Source organism: Octopus sinensis, linkage group LG12 (assembly GCF_006345805.1).
Source record: "Octopus sinensis linkage group LG12, ASM634580v1, whole genome shotgun sequence".
Lineage (NCBI taxonomy): Eukaryota > Metazoa > Mollusca > Cephalopoda > Octopoda > Octopodidae > Octopus > Octopus sinensis.
In genome coordinates, this window is record NC_043008.1 from 49,659,145 (window position 1) to 49,680,038 (window position 20,894).

General features: G+C 38.3%; 1 protein-coding gene across 8 annotated transcripts; it reads right to left on the reverse strand.

Moving 5' to 3' along the window:
• Positions 1 to 661: 661 nt before the first annotated feature.
• On the reverse strand, positions 662 to 19,985 carry LOC115218081 (zinc finger MYND domain-containing protein 15). 8 transcript variants are annotated; one of them, XM_036507926.1, is made up of 12 exons: positions 19,850 to 19,976; positions 17,791 to 17,862; positions 15,947 to 16,065; positions 15,356 to 15,554; positions 14,055 to 14,207; positions 11,637 to 11,806; positions 9,932 to 10,054; positions 8,458 to 8,688; positions 7,361 to 7,449; positions 5,802 to 5,967; positions 3,711 to 3,769; positions 662 to 2,461 (listed from the first exon to the last, which is right to left on the reverse strand). In XM_036507926.1, the coding sequence occupies exons 3-12, from the start codon at positions 16,053 to 16,055 to the stop codon at positions 2,240 to 2,242; spliced, it is 1,521 nt and encodes a 506-aa protein (XP_036363819.1). In that variant the 5' UTR covers positions 16,056 to 16,065; positions 17,791 to 17,862; positions 19,850 to 19,976; the 3' UTR covers positions 662 to 2,239. The 8 variants fall into 8 exon arrangements, with proteins under 8 accessions (XP_036363819.1, XP_036363820.1, XP_036363824.1 ...); XM_036507927.1 differs by lacking the exon at positions 17,791 to 17,862 and having other exon boundaries at positions 19,850 to 19,985; XM_036507931.1 differs by lacking the exon at positions 17,791 to 17,862 and having other exon boundaries at positions 15,356 to 15,433; positions 19,850 to 19,872.
• Positions 19,986 to 20,894: the final 909 nt, after the last annotated feature.

The following is a 20,894-nucleotide window of genomic DNA, read 5'->3' on the forward strand; positions in this document are numbered from 1 at the left end:
GTCCACTGTATCACTTACTATTCTGCTGCTATTCATCTACCTTTTTTTTTTCTTCTTTTCCCACTGTCATCTTCTCTCCTCCTCTACTTTTATCATCCTTCAAAATTTGTTTGTCATAGTAATCATCCTCACCCATTCTTTATATCTAACCATCTCCTTTGCAAAGCTACCTACCTACACACCTGTTCAATTATCCCCAATCACTTGTATTCATCTTGTACCTTGAAATCCACCCAGATACCTGTCACCATTACTTTTATCTCTTTCCAGTTCACCCTGATCATTTTTTCTAAAGCTGTGTTGCATCTCTACAGTCAATGAACTAGTTCTAACCCCTTCTTGCCCAGTTTTTATCCCTTATCCCCTAGTATAAAGTTATCCCGATCTCTACTGTAGCCTCACTCAACTGAAGGTTATCAGTTTTTGGGGTTGCATGGTGACTGCATTAGGGCTAGAGCCACGAAAAAAAAAAAAAAAACCACCCAGTACACTCTGTAGTGTGATTGTGCAAGCCATAGAATCCATGCCAAAGCAGATATGAGAGCTTGATGCAGTCCTTCGATCACTTGGATCTTATAAAACCATCCTGCATGGAAAACTGATGTTACATGATAATTAAAATCATAATTACTGGAATTTGACAAACCAATGACAGAATCTGTGTAATTATTAATATATATTATTTTAATTAATGTGATTGCAACATAGATGACACAAGTTAGCCATTCAGAAATGCTCTAACACCATCAACTTCATTGAAACATTCATTTGTAATATAATCAAAATTTACAGCACTTGAAACTCTGACCTCTTCAGACAAAGAAGTTCTACTGCATCACATTCTGAATGGCGAACTTTGATATTTCTTTAATTTCAGCACAAGTCCAAACATTTGAGATGCAGAATACATCTCCATACTTTTTAATTAATGTTTCCTTAAAAAGGACATCACCTACGAGGCCCTCCAGTTTAGGAGCTTAGAAACTGGAGAGAGGAAGTTTGTTAAACTGGAGATCTGGCCTGAATGATTCAACCAAGTAGGATTTACAAAAAGCCAGGACCCAGTGGTGGTGGTGGTGTTATCTCCTGCAATTGAGATAACCAGGAATGGTCCCAGCAATGGGGTTCCACACAGTTTCTGTTTACCAAATCTCACTCGTAAGTCTTCACTTCAATTGAGGCTGTCGTAGAAGACCTGTAAGCAAGGTTATGCCTGAATGCCATTTCCATTACCAATCCTTTGGCTGGCCATGTTTTTGTGGCAGACTGCAAATGACACAACTTTTATAACAGCAACACTCATTAAAAACCATGTCAAGGACGTTTGCACACACACACATATGATGGATTTCTTTCAATTTCTGTCTACCTGTTCTACTCACGAACTCTGGTTAGTATGGTGCTATAGAAGACACTTCCCCAAAATGCCATGCAGTGGGAGTGAACCTGAAACTGCGTGGTTGGGAAGCAAACTTCTTACCATACAGACAGAATTTGTTGAGGTACAATTCCTGCAGCCGGATGTTCTTCCTGTCACCAACTCTCACCTGTTTCAAAGCAACGTAATATTACTGCCCCCCCACAATGGCCCAGCATGGTCTTCACTCCACAATTGAAATGAACAATCATTTGCAACCATCACTTGGTGTCTAGATAAAGGTGTGCACGAACACCAACATTTTATATATATATGGGATTTTGGCCTTTCAGTTTCTCTCAAGCAAATCCACTCACATGGCTTTGGTTGGCTTGGGGCTATAGTAGAAGACATTTAATCTAATTTCTATTACAGGTTGCTAGAATAGTTTAAAACTTGTGCAACACACAATATCTCTGGCTTCGTTCCCCTGCTTATATATGTTGGGTGCAAATTGCATCGATAACCAGCTAGAGGAAGCATCCCCTTGGGGTTAAAAATAGTAGTAACATCAGTTCGTATGGAACAGCCATGAAGTGGTGACAAGCATTGCTTCTCTGACTTCAATTTCTTGAATTGTTTTCAAAATTATTAACATTTGGTTAATTGATGGTGTCAGGGAGATGGGTTCATAGAAATGAGTACTTAGTCCAAGAGTACAACACATTGTACTTTGTTGTAAAAGGATATGTTTGATGGACCATGAGAAGGAAAATTAGCAGAAGTCTGTGGTAAGAGTAACCCTAATTTCCAAATTATTTTAACAGAAATGGTTAATGACGACCGTAAAACACAAAATCTTCATTGAAATAATGTCAACAATTATTCAAAATCGTCAATATTTTCATATTCCAGGTGGCTGAGGAAAGCATTGCTATATGAAGGCAAGCAGTTTTCGTCAGAAAACATTCGAACAGGGCTTCTAAATGGGTTGATTATGGGTGCCGTTAACCGAATTCCGGATTTCAGTTTCTTCAGAGACATGGCTGACCAGTCATGACTGTGTTGACAAAATTCAGTGAAATAGGCAGCAATGTTCTCTTTCTGAAAAATAAAAACAAAAATCAGTTTATATTCAAGTCACTAAAAAAGATTGTCAGCATTTAATGTCCAATTTTCCATGCTTGCAGGGGTCAGATGGAATTGGCAGATACCCATAAAATTATTAACCATCTAACACCCGTGGACATGTTTACAAAGTCAGAAAACAGCACAGTTCCCATGACTTTCGGAAACATTTTTTCATGCTAAGAGTTGCTGAAGCCTGGAACAAACTGCCGTAGTTGTTGGAGCACTGCATCCTTCAAAACTTCCATGCTTCCTGAGATCTGCCAACACTACACCTGATTTTCTCCCCTCCATAGACACACAAGCATGTATCTGACTCACTCATACACTGAGTAATCGCCTTACTGGCACTTGTGCCAGTGGCATGTGAAAAAACATTCGTGTGAGGTCGTTGCCAGTGCTGCCGGACTGGCTCCTGTGCAGGTGGCACATAAAAAACACCATTTGAGTGTGGCTGTTGCCAGTACCACCCGACTGGCCCTTGTGCCGGCGGCACGTAAAAGCAACTACACTCTCAGCGTGGTTGGCATTAGGAAGGGCATCCAGCTGTAGAAACTCTGCCAGATCAGATTGGAGTCTGGTGCAGTCATCTGGTTCGCCAGTCCTCAGTCAAATCGTCCAACCCATGCTAGCATGGAAAGTGGATGTTAAATAATGATGATGATGATGATGATGAAGTTCCTGTTTCTTATTGTTGGCCATTTGTGGTGCTTCTGAATGCCTGATGCTCCAACAATTCTGCCACACCACCACCATGTTGTTTTTGATGACAACAACGGTCCCTTAGAATACGCTTCAAGGCAACAACAGCTTCTGATATATCTAAACTGATAGGTTTAGTCCACTCAGCTGGCAAAAATGAGGAATACCTGTAATTCAATGGGCCAACCTGGTCAAACTCTGTGTCACGCAGAATCTCCCTGAGAACTACATTAAGGGTAGACATATCTATGGAGTATTCAGCCACTTGCATGGTAATTTCATGAGCAGGCTGTTCCATTGATCAGATCAACCGGAACCCTCATTGTCATAACGGACGGAGTACGAGTTAGAACCCACTTGGCAAAACAGTATATTGTTGTTGTTGTTAATAATGAACAGATCTGTTTGGCTGAGATTGTTTGCAGTTAACAATTAAAATCAAAAGTTATTTTTTTCAGTTTTTCATAGAAATTAAAAATGTAATTAAAAAAAAGAGGGGGAAAAACCCTGGTACCAAACTTACATGCAGCCGTTTAAGAGTATCAGTCCAGGATTTATAGGCACCAAGACCAGCATTAAAACCTGCAAAAGAAGAAATAAACAAACTTAAACCCTTTCGTTAATGTATTTCTTTCAATTACTTTATTTGTAACAAAGAACTTAGTAAAATAACTTAGTTCTCGTTAAGCTGGAGTTAGGAACATAAATTGTGACTAGGGTTTGGTGGAAGATTTTAATTCAAAACTTATGAAAACAAGACATTTGTACTAGTGAGTTGGGTTGGTATTGAAAGGGTTAAACACACCTCTACATTTGGGCAGATAGAGATTAGAAGCAGTTGGAAGGGTGTGGATTGAAGGACATTTAGGCTATTATTTCTAGCATATAGAGTGACCACTCTGAGGTCTCCTTCTCTTATGTCTTCTGTTGATTATTTTTCTTATTAACCCTTTTGTTACCATATTTCTTAATTATCATTAAGCTGGTGTTAGGAAGATAAATTGTGACTAAGGTTTGGTAGAAGATTTTAATTCAGAACTATTGAAAACAAGACATTTGTACACAGAGCCAGAGGCGGTTTCAGCCAGGTTGGTAACGAATGGGTTAAAGCTTCTTTTTACCTTTTGTTATTTACTTGTTTCAGTCATTAGTCTGTGGCCATGCTGGGGCACTGCCTTGAGGAATTTTAGTTGAACAATTTGGCCCTAGGACTTTATTTTTTTATAAGCTTGGTACTTATTCTATTGGTCTCTTTTGCTGAACTGCTAAGTTACATGGATGTAAACAAACTAACAATGGTTGTCAAGCAGTGATGGGGGACAAACACACACACACACAATAGGCTTCTTTCTGTTTCTGTTTACCAAATCTACTCACAAGGTATTGGTTGACCCAAGGCTATAGTAAAAGACACTTGCCCAAGGTGCCACACAGTGGGTCTGAACCCAGAACCACGTCACTGGGAAGCAAACTTCTTACCACACAGCCATATTTTAATAGTAGTGGAAGTGGAATGGTAGAATTGTCAGAATGACAGATGAAATGCCAATGGTATTTAGTTGTGGATATTTACGTTTTGAGTTCAAATTACATCAAGGTTGAATTTTACCTTTCTTCCTTCTGGTGTAGATGAATAAAGCCTAGTACAGGGGTTGGTTTAATTGACACTTCACCACACAGTGAATTTCCACCTTTACAGATTCTGTGTATATTAAATGATATTTATCTCTTACAGGTTACAGGACCCTTTTCTTGATCCAACCTATAATGGCACAGTAAACTATATATATACATATATATATATCATCATCATTGTTTAACGTCTGTTTTCCATGCTGGCATGGGTTGGACGGTTTGACTGAGGTCTGGAGAGCCATCAGCTGCACCATTCTAGGGCGGGTAAAATTCCTGAGATCCAGGCTGCCCCTTAATAGTGAAGTTAGGATCTCTAACCCTAGTGCTGTCAAGTACACTCTCTGTGGGTCTTTTTAATGGCTGTTAATACATTGCCGGTGCCACTCATTAGGGAGAACGATGTAGAGCGGGTCATGGGAAAGAGGAGGTAGGGGTCAGAGGTTAAATGCAGTGAGTGAGGAGCAAGGAAATGATGGGAAATATCAGTATGGCGATGGGGAAGGTGAAGGATAATCATAATTCACTATTTTGGGGATAATTTTGCTCTGCTTTTTATGAAACCAATCTGGCATCCCCTTTGATTGCAGGAAACTTACATTTCAATTAATTAGTCACCATGTCAAAAATATGTTTTCATGTATAATAAATGATTGTTACTGTATATCAGTTAAAAAAAAAAAAATGGTCATAATAATTAAATTTATGGCAGCATTCAGGAGGGCAAATTTAGTCTCACACACATTTCAGTCAGTTAAAGATATCTATCTGTCTGTCTGTCTCTCTGTATATTTGTACATTTATATATATATATATATATACTACACTCTCGGAGTGGTTGGCATTAGGAAGGGCATCCAGCTGTAGAAACTCTGCCAGATCAGATTGGAGTCTGGTTCGCCAGACCTCAGTCAAATCGTCCAACCCATGCTAGCATGGAAAGCGGACGTTAAATGATGATGATGATGATGATGACACTCACCGATTACAAAATGAGGAGTTTCTCCTGAGAAATTATGCCAATGTCCTCGATGCAGCTGAAACGACATGTTGTCTGCCAGCTTCTTCCAACCATTTGCTTTACGTGAGATTTTTTTACCATACAGGTGGATTTCCAGTAAATAGGAAGGCAGCAGGTATGTAAGTTCCTGAAAAGAAGAAACCAAAATCTAAATTAAGGAACTAAATTTTCAAATATTTGTTTATTTGAAATTCTGTTTTAATCTGTAAATTTTTGTCAAGACTACAATTCTTATCATTTCAGTGGTTCCCAATATTGGAACATGGCTATGCCGAGGGGATTCTATTAAGGGTTGCACTTAATTATATTGATGACATCTTTGGCACTTATTTTATTGCTCCCTGTCAAATGGCTACAATTTTAGAATACAGGCATAAGGAGATATAAACTTGACAATTAATATCATTTATTTATCACTTACTGGAAAATTACATTACTAATTCTACTGTCTGAAATTGTAATTTATAATGTCTAATATCATTTACATTAATGTCTCAATATTTGATTCATAATTCTATTCTTGAGGCTATTTCTTGTTGCAAACATTGAATCAAAGGAACACACCTTGCTTTAATGGACAATAGTATAATAACCCAGCCTGCTAGCACTAAGTGACTGATGAATTATCTTGTGGAAATTGAGTAATACAGTTAAAATAATAGAAACAAGTTTGTTCATTCATTTAACATGTTTTTTTTTTTATATTCTAGCATGAGTTAGATAAGGAAATATTTGAGGCAAGAATTTATGGTTGAATGCTCATCCAGTTCCCAGGTTAAGGGACATTTATTTTCCTAAGTTTTTTTGGAAGTGCAGAGTGAATAGTTACAATGTGAACATCAGTACTTCTTGCTCACATGATGACTACTGAAATGCTTGTGCACACAGACACACATGGCGATGGTCTTACTACCACCAATGGAATTCACTCAAAAAGCATTGGCTGGCCAAGGGCAAAAGCAGAAGCTGCTAGCTCAAGGTGTTGTATAGAAGAATGGAACCCCAAACCAATTGCTTATCAAATAAATGTCTTAAATACACTGCAATTCCTGCACCAAATATCAAGTTGGCACACTAAGAATGAAACCCAGGCTGCTTGAAAAAATGGTGTGGATCCTGTTAAAGCATCTAATTTGATGTTAAAGGGAATGGCAGTCCCCTGCAGTGTAATCAGAAGAGCGGTCACCCAGCAAATGACAGATATGGAGTTCATATGCCATGAGGGAGACTGTTGTTGACTTCAGTCTCAAATCAGAATTTTAAAATGTCAAATATTAAAACAGTTAACCCTTCAGTATTTAAACCAGCCATTTCTGGCCCAATTATTCTTCCTGTTTTATGCTCAAACTGGTCATAGCAAGCCTCTCACACCTGCCCTACAATGTCATTCTAAAAATAAACAGTTACTTCACTGAAATCTGAAAGCTGCACGATAATGCATAAGTAATTCAAAACAATGTGAATAAATAAGCGTTAGATTTGACGGAGTAATCTGAATGCTAAAGGGTTAAGTCGCTTACCTTAAAATAATGAAACATATCAGCTTCTTTCTCAGCGCCAATCACATGAACCACCAATTGTTTGGGAAGTTCTATGCCAAAATTTGGATCTACAGTTTGGAAAGAAAGGGAATATTTACTCCTAAATAACAAGGTTATGCTATCATGAATAGTTATAACAACACAAGAACTAAAATATGAAAACATCATAAATATCCTTTCTATTATAGGCACAAGGCCTGAAATTTGCGGGGAGAGGCTAAGTTGATTACATCGACCCCAGTGCGTAACTGGTACTTATTTAATCAAACCTGAAAGGATGAAAGGTAAAGTCGACCTCAGCAGAATTTGAACTTGGAATCTAGCGGCAGACAACATCATAAATATGACATAACAAAGACAGGATGTTGGTATTGACAGAAATAGCAACACAACAAAGATATGAGATTAACAAAGACTTAGTAATATCATAAATGTGACACAAGAAATATAGGACATCTTCATTTACAATAATAACACCTCAATAAATGCTGGTGGATGAGGGGACATTAGAAAGACAAACTATTAAAACAAGAAGAGGTTTTATTTAGGAGCCAGTCTGGGAATAAAGGCAGGAAAACCAACAAGGCCTAACAACATCATCATCATCATCGTTTAACGTCTGTTTTCCATGCTGGCATGGATTGGACGGATCAACTAGGGTCTGGGAAACCAGGAGGATGCACCAGGTTCCTATCTGATCTGGCAATAGTTCTACAGCTTGATGTCCTTCCTAACGCCAACCACTTCAAGAGTGTAGTGGGCGTTTTTTACGTGCCACCAGCACAGGGGCCAGTCAAGGCAGCGCTGGCATCAGCCACGTTCGGGTTAGCTACTTTGAGAGAAGTGGATGGTGAGTCGTTTAGATTCTGAGTTCAAATTCTGCCACAGGCAACTTTATCTTTTATCCTTCAGGGGCTGACAAAGTACAAAATGAAGTACATATAAAGTACTAAGCAACTTACTTCCCTTCCTGGAAAATTGCTGGCCTTATGCCAAAATGAAAAGAAACCATTATGTAAACAAACAAAATCACACACACAATAAAATTGAAACCAAAAAAAATCTCTGTTCCTTACAATGTAGTTGAAGACATGAAGTTATGATGTAAAAAAGGGTCAAAGGGTAGGTGAGGAGGATAGCAATGGGGCTGTCGAGGCTAAATGAACGCCATTTGTAGTAGGAAAACCAGTTGGCAATGTCCCCTATCTCTGTTTGCTGTGCGTGTTGTAGCTGTTTCAATCCTGATGGACATCCAAGTTCTCGTTCTTCGACCAAAACAAATGGAAAATCAACTTCTGTAAGTTCACCTGTAATCAATAACAATACAAATTAAGTTCACCTATAATTAATATATACATAAGAGTAAGGCGGGGAGCTGGTAGAAACGTTAGCATGCCAGGCGAAATGCTTAGCGGTATTTCATCTGTCTTTATGTTCTGGGTTTAAATTCCACAGAGGTCAACTTTGCCTTTCATCCTTTCAGAGCTGATAAATTAAGTACCAGTTGCGTACTGCAGTTGATCTAATCAACTAGACCCTTCCTCCAAAAATTAGGGCCTTGTGCCTAGAGTAGAAAAGAACATATACATAGGAGTGGCTGTGTGGTAAGAATCTTGCTTTCCAACCATATGATTCCAGGTTCAGTCCCACTGTATGGCACCTTGAGCAAGTGTCTTCTACCATAGTCTCGGGCTGATCAAGGCCTTGTAAGTGGATTTGGTAGATGAAAACTGAAAGAAGCCTGTCATATATACATATATATATATATATATATATATATATAGGTGTGTGTGTATTTGTGTGTCTGCGTTTGTCCACCCACCTTTGCTTGACAACCGATGGTGGTGTGTTTACGTCCCCATAACTTAGCGGTTCGGTAAAAGAGACCAATAGAATAAGTAGTAGGCTCACAAAGAATAAGTCTTGGGGGTTGATTTGCTCGACTAAAGGTGGTGCTCCAGCATGGCCACAGTCGGGTGGCTGAAACAAGTAAAAGACTACCTCAGAGAGGGGACAACAAGGAACTGAGACTCCTGTGGTGTGCTTTGCTTGAGAAGAGACATGAAGTTAAGTGAAGTTGTGGTTGTCTTTGCATTTAGGCATGTCTCCTGCACTCCTCTCCAGCTGAGCTATCTTAATCTTGCAGGCCTGTGGGTGCTGGGTGCCACATAAAAGACATCTGTGCTGGTGCCACATAGAGGCACTCATGGTGGTGCTGGGTAAAAGAGCACCCAATACACTCTGTAAAGTGGTTGGTGTTAGGAAGGGCATCCAGCTGCAGAAACCATGCCAAAACAGACATGGAAGCTGGGCAGCTCCTGTCAAACTGTCCACCTCATGCCAGCATGGAAAACAGACATTAAATGATGATGACACACACACATGTATACATAAACATACATACACACACATGTACATACACATATGTATATACATACACACACATATATACATACACACACACACACATACATACACACGGCCCCTCTAAAAAAAAAATGAATAAATATATCTGATATTCATCTCATAATGATACAGCTTTACACTCACCATATTCCCAAACTGAGAACTGCTTTGAAGGACATTCATAGCGCCAAACACCAATATTGTAAACTCCATGAAGAACCAGAAATTCTTGATATTTTTTGGGTGTGAAATCTTGAGATGTAGTCTCTAAAGAAAGATAATTGTTAATAATTTCAATTTGTACAAGAAATTAATACTGATTTCGAATTTTGGCACAAGGCCAGCAATTTAGGGGGCGGGCGGTTAAGTCAACTAATTCAACCCCAATGTATAACTAGCATTTATTTCATCAACCCCGAAAAGATGAAAGCAAAGTTGGCCCCGCTGGAATTTGATTGCAAATAGTAAAACAAGAAATTTATATTTTTTTTTAATTTGTTTCAGTCATTTGACTGTGGCCATGCTGGAGCACCACCTTTAGTCAAGCAAATCGATCCCAGCACTTATTCTGTCGGTCGCTTTTGCTGAACTGCTAAGCTACAGGGACGTAAACATACTAGTATCAGTTGTCAAACGATGTTGGGGGGTGGGACAAACTGACACACAAACATATACATATATACAATGGGCTTCTTTCAGTTTCTGTCTACCAAATTCACTCACAGGGCTTTGGTCGACCCGAGGATATAGTAGAAGACACTTGCCCAAGGCGCCACACAGTGGGACTGAATGCAGATCCATGTGGTTTGTAAGCAAGTTACTTACCACACAGCCACTCCTGCGCCTATATTAACATGAAAAATAAATATCTTTTCAGTAAATGAATGATAGTGAAAAGGGAGGAGGTGAGGTAGAGGGATGAGCGATGACTAATTCAATATTCTGATACAGAACTAATTTAACTGGAGAAAGGATCTTGGGTTGTCATGGCAGCAAAATAAAATTATATGTGCGAAATACCTGTTTTTGCAGTAGAAGGATATAAGAATTATTAGATGGAAGACCTGTTGAGGCAAGACTGGGCCTGGTGCAGCCTCCTGGCTTCCCAGACCCCGGTCGAACCATCCAACCCATGCTAGCATGGAAAGCAGACGTTAAACGATGATGATGATGATGATGGCAGCAATTACCACCACCATTTAATGCCCTCTGTTCCATGCTGACATAAATTGGACAAGAACAGACAAGCCAGTAGACCAAAAATGAGTTCCAGTACCTGTGTCAACTCCTTTACAAAGTGTACTGCGTGCTTTTTTGGTGGCACCAGCACTGGTGAGGTCACCAAGTACCAGCAAGACAGGACAACTACCCCACTCCAAGTGAGCGGAGTATTGTGTTGGGGGGATATGAAAGTATGAAGTGGAGGTGAATACGTGAGAGAGAAAGAGAGAGAGAGAGAGAGAGAGAAAGAGAGAGAGAGAGAGAGGGATGCCCTTCCTAATACCAACCACTCAGAGTGCAGTTGGTGTTTTTTACATGCCAGTCAGGCGACACTAGCATCAACCACACTCGAATGGTGCTTTTCACGTGCCACCAGCATGGGTGCCAGTCAGGTGGCACTGGCATCAGCCATGACTACAATTTCATTAGATTCAAATGAAGCATGCTGCCCAAACAGACAAGAAACACCAAAGTGACTCTCACAACATGATCTTTCAGTACCACATTATATCACTCAACCTTTCTGCTTCTATCTTACTTTTACCTTTATTCATAAATCTTATAAATAATCTACCCCATAGCATTAATACTAATGAATAAAGTAAGAAATAAATATATAAAAAGCCACCTTTATTATAATTAAATGGAAGATCAGCCAAAGTGTCTGTGACTTCTTGGTAAGTCTGCATTTTGAGGCACCATTCTTGATGAGAACTTTTGGGATCTCCTGGCACTAGACCATTCAAGTCTATCAACTGGCACTTCTCACTACAATATCTCACAGACTTGCATTGATTGCTACAAAAAAAAACAAACAAGGAAATAACAATGACAATAATAATCTTTTGTATTATAGGCACAAGGCCTGAAATTGGGGGAGGCGGGGAAGGGGGGGCTAGTTGATTACATCGACCCCCAGTACTTGACTGATGCTTATTTTATCAACTTCCCACAAGAGTCCATGCTGTTGGAGAAGGAATGTAATTAATTTTGGTATAACACATCAAAGCTAGATCAATTGTGACAATAATTAACGAATGCTATCTACTCTGAGAGTGGAAAATTAAGAATATCACCAAGTTATAATTCCATCATGACCATCATCATTTAACATCCGTTTTCTATGCTGGCATGGATGGTCTGGCAGGAGCTGGTAAGCCAGAGGACTCTGCCAAGCTCCAATGTCTGTTTTGGCATGGTTTCTGCAGCTGGATGCTCTTCCTAATGCCAACCACTTCACAGAAAGATAGACGAAATGATGATTAGTATTTTGCTTAGCATGCTAATGATTCTACCAGTTTCAAAGTTAATTAAAACAAAGACAGCGTATTTTAACAGAAATATGGTAACGAAAGGGTTAAAACGAACCATTGCCAATTCAAAGCAAGATCAATAATTTCAAAATGAGACTTGGCTACTTCATAGTGAGAACAGCATTTTCATAGTGAGATCAACTCAAAAGATATTTATATAATAGAAAATATAACATTAAAACATCATTTACTCATAGATTTTGTGAAAATCCAACCTCGTCTTCGTTTATCTTCAAGGAGGTGACAGGCTGATATTTTTTTTTACGAGGTAGAAATTGACACAGACTATCAACATTCATATTACATCTATCACCTTTGAGTAAGACTGTTCATTTTCCTGAATTTATAAAGTCTAAAATTATTCTATCTGTAGTCTTCAGATTAATGACTATGGATTGAGCAAGGTCCTTGAAATTTGATCAGGGAGCATAACAATCTAAGAATCGACGGCAAATACTGTTTAAACATGACATCTTCGTTGCACAGAAAAATTAGTTATACAGGGGAAATAACTCTGTAATTACTTCGTTGGTAGTTTCACTGCGAATCATTGACAAAAGAAAACCGGTTTTTCGTTTCTGTTCAGGGTTTAAAGTGAATTTTTCGACTTACAAAGTCTTCCAGGTTGCATGTGCCGTTGGTGAAAGTACAAGATTCTTGCCTAATTAAATCAAATTTCTTTTAAATGATAATCGGTTACTTTCAAGTGACATATGCTGTTCATTTAAGACTGTTTTTACTTTATAGAATAAACAAGATCATTATTGCTTTTGGACTAATTCTTTTGTTGTTGACGCTATTTTCCAGATCTCCAGCCATTTAACCCTTCCAATATATTGTTTGCCTTTTTCTCTCGAGAAGAGTAACACACGGGATTTTAGTTCCAAGACTCTAAACTCTGTGCTCCCTACAAAAAGACCACTTTATAGATGTGCATGTTTTGCTTGCCACCACTCCAGCCTCTGGCTGTCGCCTCACTCTACTGTTACTACTTTGGCCACTGCTTCTGTAGAGCCACCCAAGTCTACTATCTCATTAGTCTCTCATCACTGACATTGTGTCTTATCACCAGGACCTGCAGACATTATGTGCACAGCCCTCAATTTATAAATTTAGTAGCATAATTTGTCATCATCGTTTTACATCTGTCTTCCATGCTGGCATGGGTTGGACGGTTTGACAGGAGCTTGCCGGGCAGAAGACTGCACCAGGCATTTGTGTCTGTTTTGGTAGCTGGATGTCCTTCCTAATGCCAAAAACCCAGCAGAGTGGACAGAGTGCTTTTACGATATCATCATCATTGTTTAATGTCCACCTTCCATGCTGGCATGAATTGGGCAGTCTGACAGGAGCTGGCCATGCAGAAGACTTCCCCAAGCTACTGTGTCTGTTTTGGCAGGGTTTTTACAGTTGGATGTCCTTCCTAACATCAAGCACCCCAAAGAGTGAACTGAGTGCTTTTTATGTGGCACCAGCACTAATTACAATGATATACTGGTATATAGCTTATTATTAGGTAATTATACTACTTGAATAACAGATACGACATGACAATATAAGCCTAATTAGTTTCTGTTAGGATTTATTTGTATTTGCACTGTTTTGCTTTTTTCCTTAAATCATTTTTAATTGAGGAAATCGTTCAGTGGCACAGTGGGCAATTACCCATAAGTAGCAGAAATATAGGAGCAATTATTAGGAGATAGCTTGCCCTAGAAGCTCAAGAGACTTACCAAGTCTGGAAGTAATCTGGTGTTGCTCTGATATGACAAGTACTGCACTGATAGAACAAGGGAGTCTGAGAACGAGCTGGAACAACGACGTCACTGCCATAGAATATCGGAAGACAAATCTCATCCAGTTTGCTGTGTCCTGATTTCAAACGTCTGCAATGAGAAACACAAAGAATATGGATGAAATAGAATTTTCATTCGACACACCAACCTGGCATCAGCTTTCACAACTAATTATATTCTAAAACCACAAAATGCAATACAACTGAAACAGAATTACAGCTTCATGCATTCCAATATTGGGGGTTTTATACATGAAGTACAAACTAGGCACAAATGTAGTCTGTGCAGTTAGAAGCTTGCTTCCCAACAACATGGTTCCAGGTTCAGTCCCACTGCATGGCACCTTGGGCAAGTGTCTTCTATTATAGCCTCGAGCCAACCAAAGCCTTGTGAGTGGATTTGGTAGATGGAAACTAAATGAAGCCCTTTGTATATATGCATATCTATGTATGTATATCTTTGTGTCTGTGTTAGTCCCTAACCATTGCTTGACAACCAGTGTTGGTGTGTTTACATCCCTATTGTATTAGCAAAAGAAACCAATACAATAAGTACTCCATTTAAAGAAAAAAGAATTGGGGTTGATTCCTTTGATTAAAAAGAAATTCAAGGTGGTGCCCCAGCATGGCCACATTCTAATGACTGAAACAAGTAAATGATAAAAGATCATATATATATATATATATATGTATATATATATATATAAAATCTTTTATCTTTTGTACTTGTTTCAGTCATTTGACAGCAGCCATGCTGGAGCATCACCTTTAGTCAAACGAATCGACCCCAAAACTTATTCTTTGTAAGCCTAGTACTTATTCTATTGGTTTCTTTTGCTAAACCTATAAGATACAGGGATGTAAACACACCAACATCGATTGTCAAGCAATGGTGGCAGAGACAAAAACAGAAACACAAATACATATATATGTATGATGATGATCATCATCATTTAACGTCCGTTGTCCATGCTGGCATGGGTTGGATGGTTTGACTGGGCTGGCACGTTGGAAGGCTGCATCATGAAAAAGTCTGATTTGGTATGGTTTTCTACAGCTGGATGCCCTTCCTAATATAAACCACTCCAAGAATATAATGGCTGCTTTTACATGCCACTGGCACGAATGCCATTTGCGTGACACTGGTATCTGCCATGTCTGCGATTTTGCTCAGCTTCATGGGTTCTCCTATGACAAACGAACAACATTCACACCAACAGAAAAAAAAAAAAGACTTACTGGAAGAGGTCAGCTGAGTTGCAAGTCAAACAACGAGGTTTGCGGGATTTTCCTTTGAGAGGGTGCAGCATGGCTTCACTTAGAAGGTAAAAGATAGAAGAAAATTCTAGAGAAAGCATTGACTCAAAAACAGCACTTGTCAACTGTAAACCTCTTTCATCTTGGATGGAAAGAATTAGAGCAGTTTCTTCTTCTGAATCTGAAAGATATGGAAGCACATATAATATTATATAACATCATACAGGGTGTCCCAAAAGTCACTGACGGGTTTCAATTTTTTATAACTTCCTTAACTCTACAAATATAAGCATGAAATTTTGATACACTTCTTTATGCAGCTGCATCACATGACCATACCAGCACAGTCTTCTCTCATGCACACTACATCTGATGTCTCATATGTGTGTGTGTTTGTGTGTGTAGTAACAGTTATGTAATCATGTGTGTGTGTGTGTGTAATGTATAGTAACAGTTATGTAATCAGGTAACTTCAAAATGTTACACTGCTCTAATTAAAAGTATTTAAAGGCTGAACTTATTGTATTAGAAGCCATTTTGAGATAGAAACAAAAAATACCCCAAACCCCTCACCTTCAAGAATAGTTTTCTCAGCATGTAGAATCCAAAGAATATCTTGAATTGGCAACTGAGAAATATTTGATTCTGATACTGAAGTCATAATCTCGTCTTCATATTCCATTTTCCAAAATCTGGAGATAAATAAATAAATAAATAGTTATTTTCCTTACGTTTACCTGACATGGGACCAGTGTGCCAAACCCCGACATAAAATCTGTTACTCTATCAAGAAATTCAGAGTTCAAATTCCATCCTTGCTGTCGTCCAATGTGTTCAAGTATTGTCCTCCAGCACCCACATCCAGATTAATTCTTATTTAATTATCTTAAAGCAGTGATATTGCAGTGGTGTGAAATCATGTTTTGCTGAAGAGATTTCTCAGAATAAGATAGGTGCAGGCATGGTTGTGTGGTAAGAACTTTGCTTCCAAATAACATGATTCTGGGTTCAGTTCCACTGCATAGCAACTAACCAAGCACTTTCTTCATTAGCTCTGGGCTGACCAAAGCATTGTGAGTGAACACAGAAACTGTAAGCCAGTTGTATGTATGTATATACGTACATACATTTCTCATAACCAAGCTTTTAAGTGGTGTGTGTGTGTGGGGGGCAAACACAGACACAAAGACACGCATACGTACCTACCTACATACATGCATGTATATGTATGCAGGTAGGTACGTATGCATGCATGCGTGTCTTTGTGTCCATGTTTGTCCCCCACCACTTAACAGCCGGTGTTGGTTTTTTTACACCCCCATAACTTAACGTTTTGGCAAAAGAGACCAACAGAATAAGTACGACAGTGTTCCGGCATGGCCACAGTCCAATGACTGAAGCAAGTAGAAGAAAGAAGTTAAGGATATCGCAGGAGTGGCTGTGTGGTAAGTAGCTTGCCTACCAACCACATGGTTCTGGGTTCAGTCCCACTGTGTGGCATCTTGGGCAAGTGTCTTCTGCTATAGCCTCGGGCCGACCAAAGCCTTGTGAGTGGATTTGGTAGACGGAAACTGAAAGAAGCCTGTCGTATATATGTATATATATATAAGTGTGTGTGAATATGTTTGTGTGTCTGTGTTTGTTCCCCTAGCATTGCTTGACAACCGATGCTGGTGTGTTTACGTCCCCGTCACTTAGCGGTTCGGCAAAAGAGCCGATAGAATAAGTACTGGGCTTACAAAGAATAAGTCCCGGGGTCGATTTGCTCGACTAAAGGCGGTGCTCCAGCATGGCCGCAGTCATATGACTGAAACAAGTAAAAAGAGAAAAAAAAAGATATATATATATATATACATACATACACACACACTAAGTTTCTTGCTGAGCTTGCTACCATCTTAGCATTGCTTGCCATATCTTTGTACATGTCTGGAATGGTTCATACAAAAGAATTATCTACAGCATGATTTCCAGCGTGCATTAGGCTGTTAAACACCTGTAAAGTAGAAATGTTCGTTCTTAGCTAAGTACTTCTCTTATAGTTATTTAACTATAAATATTCCGTCTGTCTCTAAATCAACAACTTTCAAGACTTGATCCATCATCGGTCCATAACCTATGTAACTGGTCTATCTGTTACCTTTGTATTTCTAGCAGTAAACAATGGCAAAAGTACGCCACCCACACCTTCATTCTCAACATTTCCGCTGCTATCCGCCCTGGAGCGGCTGCTTTCCCCGTCTTCTTGATTTTTTAACTGTTTACAACCCTGAATCTAAGGTCCTTCATTTGGTCCCGGGGAAGTGTTCATTGTCTAAAACGTCCTTAGTTTATTATTATCGTATTTAGATATAAGAAAAGTGAGAAATCTACGATAAATACGGAAGCGCATTGGTTCAAAACGACAGAATAAATACCTTTATGTATCACATACGTCCGTTATGTTCTGAGTTGAAACCCAAACCTCGTCAACTTTGTCTTTTTTACTTCTGGAATCGAAAAAATGGTTAATGTTTACTTGTGAAATACTGGTATCAATTTAAACGATTAACAAATCGCTAGCCTTTTCATAAAAGCGATCCGTTCGCAGTTGTATGACGAAATTTTTGAGACTTCATGAAATAAATTGAAATCAAAATGGAATTTTAAAAACTTGTGTTAGGAACGGATTTTTTTTCATGCTATTATTTCAGCTTAACAAGTCCTTTCACTCTGTTAAGTGTTGTATTAGCTATTAATCTACTCTTAACATCAATGTTCCGTTGTAGAATGACTATTATTTCTCCGAAAAGTTATTCAACAACGATCATCGTTTCTTAGGACAGAGAAATAAAATAATATAAAATACGAATAAATGCAATACGAACGAATCTGACATGAAACATTTTCTGAAGAAGTTGCCTCCCTGGTTTACAAAACTAATTGACTTGAAAGCTATTCATTTGTTTATAAATGTAGGGACATATTTAGAAGAATTAAAGAAATATATATATAGTGAAGAACAAATCAAAATAAAAAAAAGGAGGGGTTAGTTTCCAGTTAAACATGTGATTTAATTAATTTTGCATTGAGCAAAAGGTAAAAAAAAATAAAAAGACACAGCAATAGTGGAGAATGTCAGAAAAAACCCCGCCAAAAAAGAAAAAACGAAATGAAATAGGTATTTTACTGCTTTCGTTTCTCTGCACCACCTTGAAACAAAAACCATTTGATTAACTTAATATATTAGCTTTGCTGAAAACAAGACATTTCTTATAAAATCAAATATCTTGTTAAATTAAAAATTAAACAAAAACATAATATTTGAAAGTTTTTGAAAGTGTTATTTATGAATGGCAATGCTATGTCTTTCTCCCGACCGGAGTTAAACTAGATCAAAACAACCATAAATATACATAAGAAATTGCAGATTGTATATATATATATATATATAATCTGCAGATTTTAGCTAAATGATGAAATAAGCTAGAAGTAATTAATGATTTAGCAATTTTGAATTATTTATTTATTCGTTTCGGCAATTCAATTTTTTTGGCTTCTCAATCGTGGATGGTTTCTTTTGTAACTACGCCGCATTCTCGAGAAGTTTAGCAGAAAGTTTTTCTCCAAATTATTTTAATTATGACCGAACTATGTGAACGTGGGAGACCGAAAGCTCGGGTAAAAATCGTGGACGAGATCATTAATAAAGAAGATCTGATTCAAAAGGAATACACGCTACACGATATTCAGCAGGTAACTAAGGATATTGACTGTACAATTAAATTTCTTGCATCGGTCGGTTTACTTCACAATTCGGTGACATGTTGCGACCGGGCAATGGGTTTTGTGATTCGTAAACGATATTCAGATGGAAGAGCTTGGCACTGTTCAATATGCAGGTCTTATCGCAGCATTAGGAATGATTCTTTCTTTTCTAAGTCTTGCATCCGTCTGACCCGCCTTCTTGAACTTATTTATTGGTGGACGTCAATTGAGTCCACGCAGTCTGTTGTTATGAATCAGGTTGGTCTTGGTTCAGAGGCCATAGTTAATTGGTATAACTATTTTCGAGATGTCTGTGCCATGTGGTGCATCGATCACCCTACGAAGATCGGAGGAGAAGGAGTGAAGGTGGATATCGCCGAGTCAAAATTTATGCACCGCCAATATCATCGTGGTCATTATAAGGAAGGCCATTGGATTCTTGGGATGGTGGAGCGCCACAGTCTTAATTCCGTCCTTGTACCTGTCCCTGATCAAAGTGGTGCCACTTTGCTACCGATCATCCTTAAACATGTGTTGCCAGGCACCTGCATAGTAACGGATGGTTGTCATTCCTATGAAAAGCTTCCAGAATCAGCTGATCACTGTCTTCAGTTCATGGATGCTAAAGACGAAAAACTCAACAGAAACACAACAGAAGGGACGTGGAATAACGTGAAGAACAAATATAAACATTTGTATGGACCTTCCGATAATCTGTTCTCGACTTACCTGCAAGAATTCAGTTGGCGTCGTGTTCACAAAAATAATACATTTATGTCATTCATCTTCTGGATTCGGCATTATTACCCTGTCTAATGATTTATTTTACTGGTAAAAAGCCATTTTTTAAAATCCATTTCTGACTTTGGCGCTATTTTCGGATTACGGGTCCCGTCCATTTATTGTGATAAACTTGAAAACCATGGAAGATAAAATCAAGAATGTAAATAATTTTATCATTGATTACTTTCGTTCTTTCAATGCAAACAAATATTGATGGCGAGGAATATTTTTGAAATTACGCGTAAAAAAACAAAAACAAGAAGTCCTGCAAAAACAAATAAACTATTTTTTTATATTCATCTAAAATTCGTTTTCGTTTTTCAGTTTTATTTCGCGGGTATTTTATATACATCAAATGATCACCGGTGCATGCTGTAGTTTAAAGAGGGTGATCTTGGAGTTTAGCGTTTCACTTAGATTTTGGTTAGTGAGCAGCTAATTTCAAAGTGCAAGTGAAGCAGTTAACAATAGATAAAACAAATAAGGGTAACTGACGCCAAAACAGTTAATATTTTAAAGGGATTGGTAGAATAGGTAGATGAGACTTTTCGGTATGTCGTGACGCCCATCTACATTCATGAATTTAAAGACTTCTGAGGTCAGCTTCTCCTTCCATCCTTGAGCTATCGATAAAATAAGTGGAATCGATACAACCTCTCCGTAAAATATCGATAGGTTTGTGTCTGGCAATCACTATTATCGTCTTTACGATGTTTATAATATTATGAAACACCCAAGCCTAAAGAATTAAGAAGAGCTGCGCCTCTGTGTTCCAATAACACCAAAAGTCTTGTGTTCAGGTGAAATAAAATATATATATATATATAATGGTTAAGTCCTATTTTAGCGTACGATTAAAAATGGTAAAGTCTTATTTTGGGGTGCAATAACGACGGTAAACTTTGTGGTAAAAAATAATGAATTTGTTGGAATATATATATATATACAAGGTTGGCCAAAAGTCACCAGGCAGTAAATTAAAACCATTTAA

What these genes read in the sequence shown, in the direction of transcription:
- LOC115218081 (XM_036507925.1), bottom strand. Translation starts at nt 17,575, where the DNA reads ATGTTGAGAATGAAGGTGTGGGTGGCGTACTTTTGCCATTGTTTACTG. An exon ending in GTTCTCAGTTTGGGAATATG is followed by an intron (nt 8,689 to 9,931) that starts GTGAGTGTAAAG and finishes TATTGATTACAG; the next exon opens with GTGAACTTACAGAAGTTGAT. An exon ending in ATACTCTTAAACGGCTGCAT is followed by an intron (nt 2,462 to 3,710) that starts GTAAGTTTGGTA and finishes TTTATTTTTCAG; the next exon opens with AAAGAGAACATTGCTGCCTA.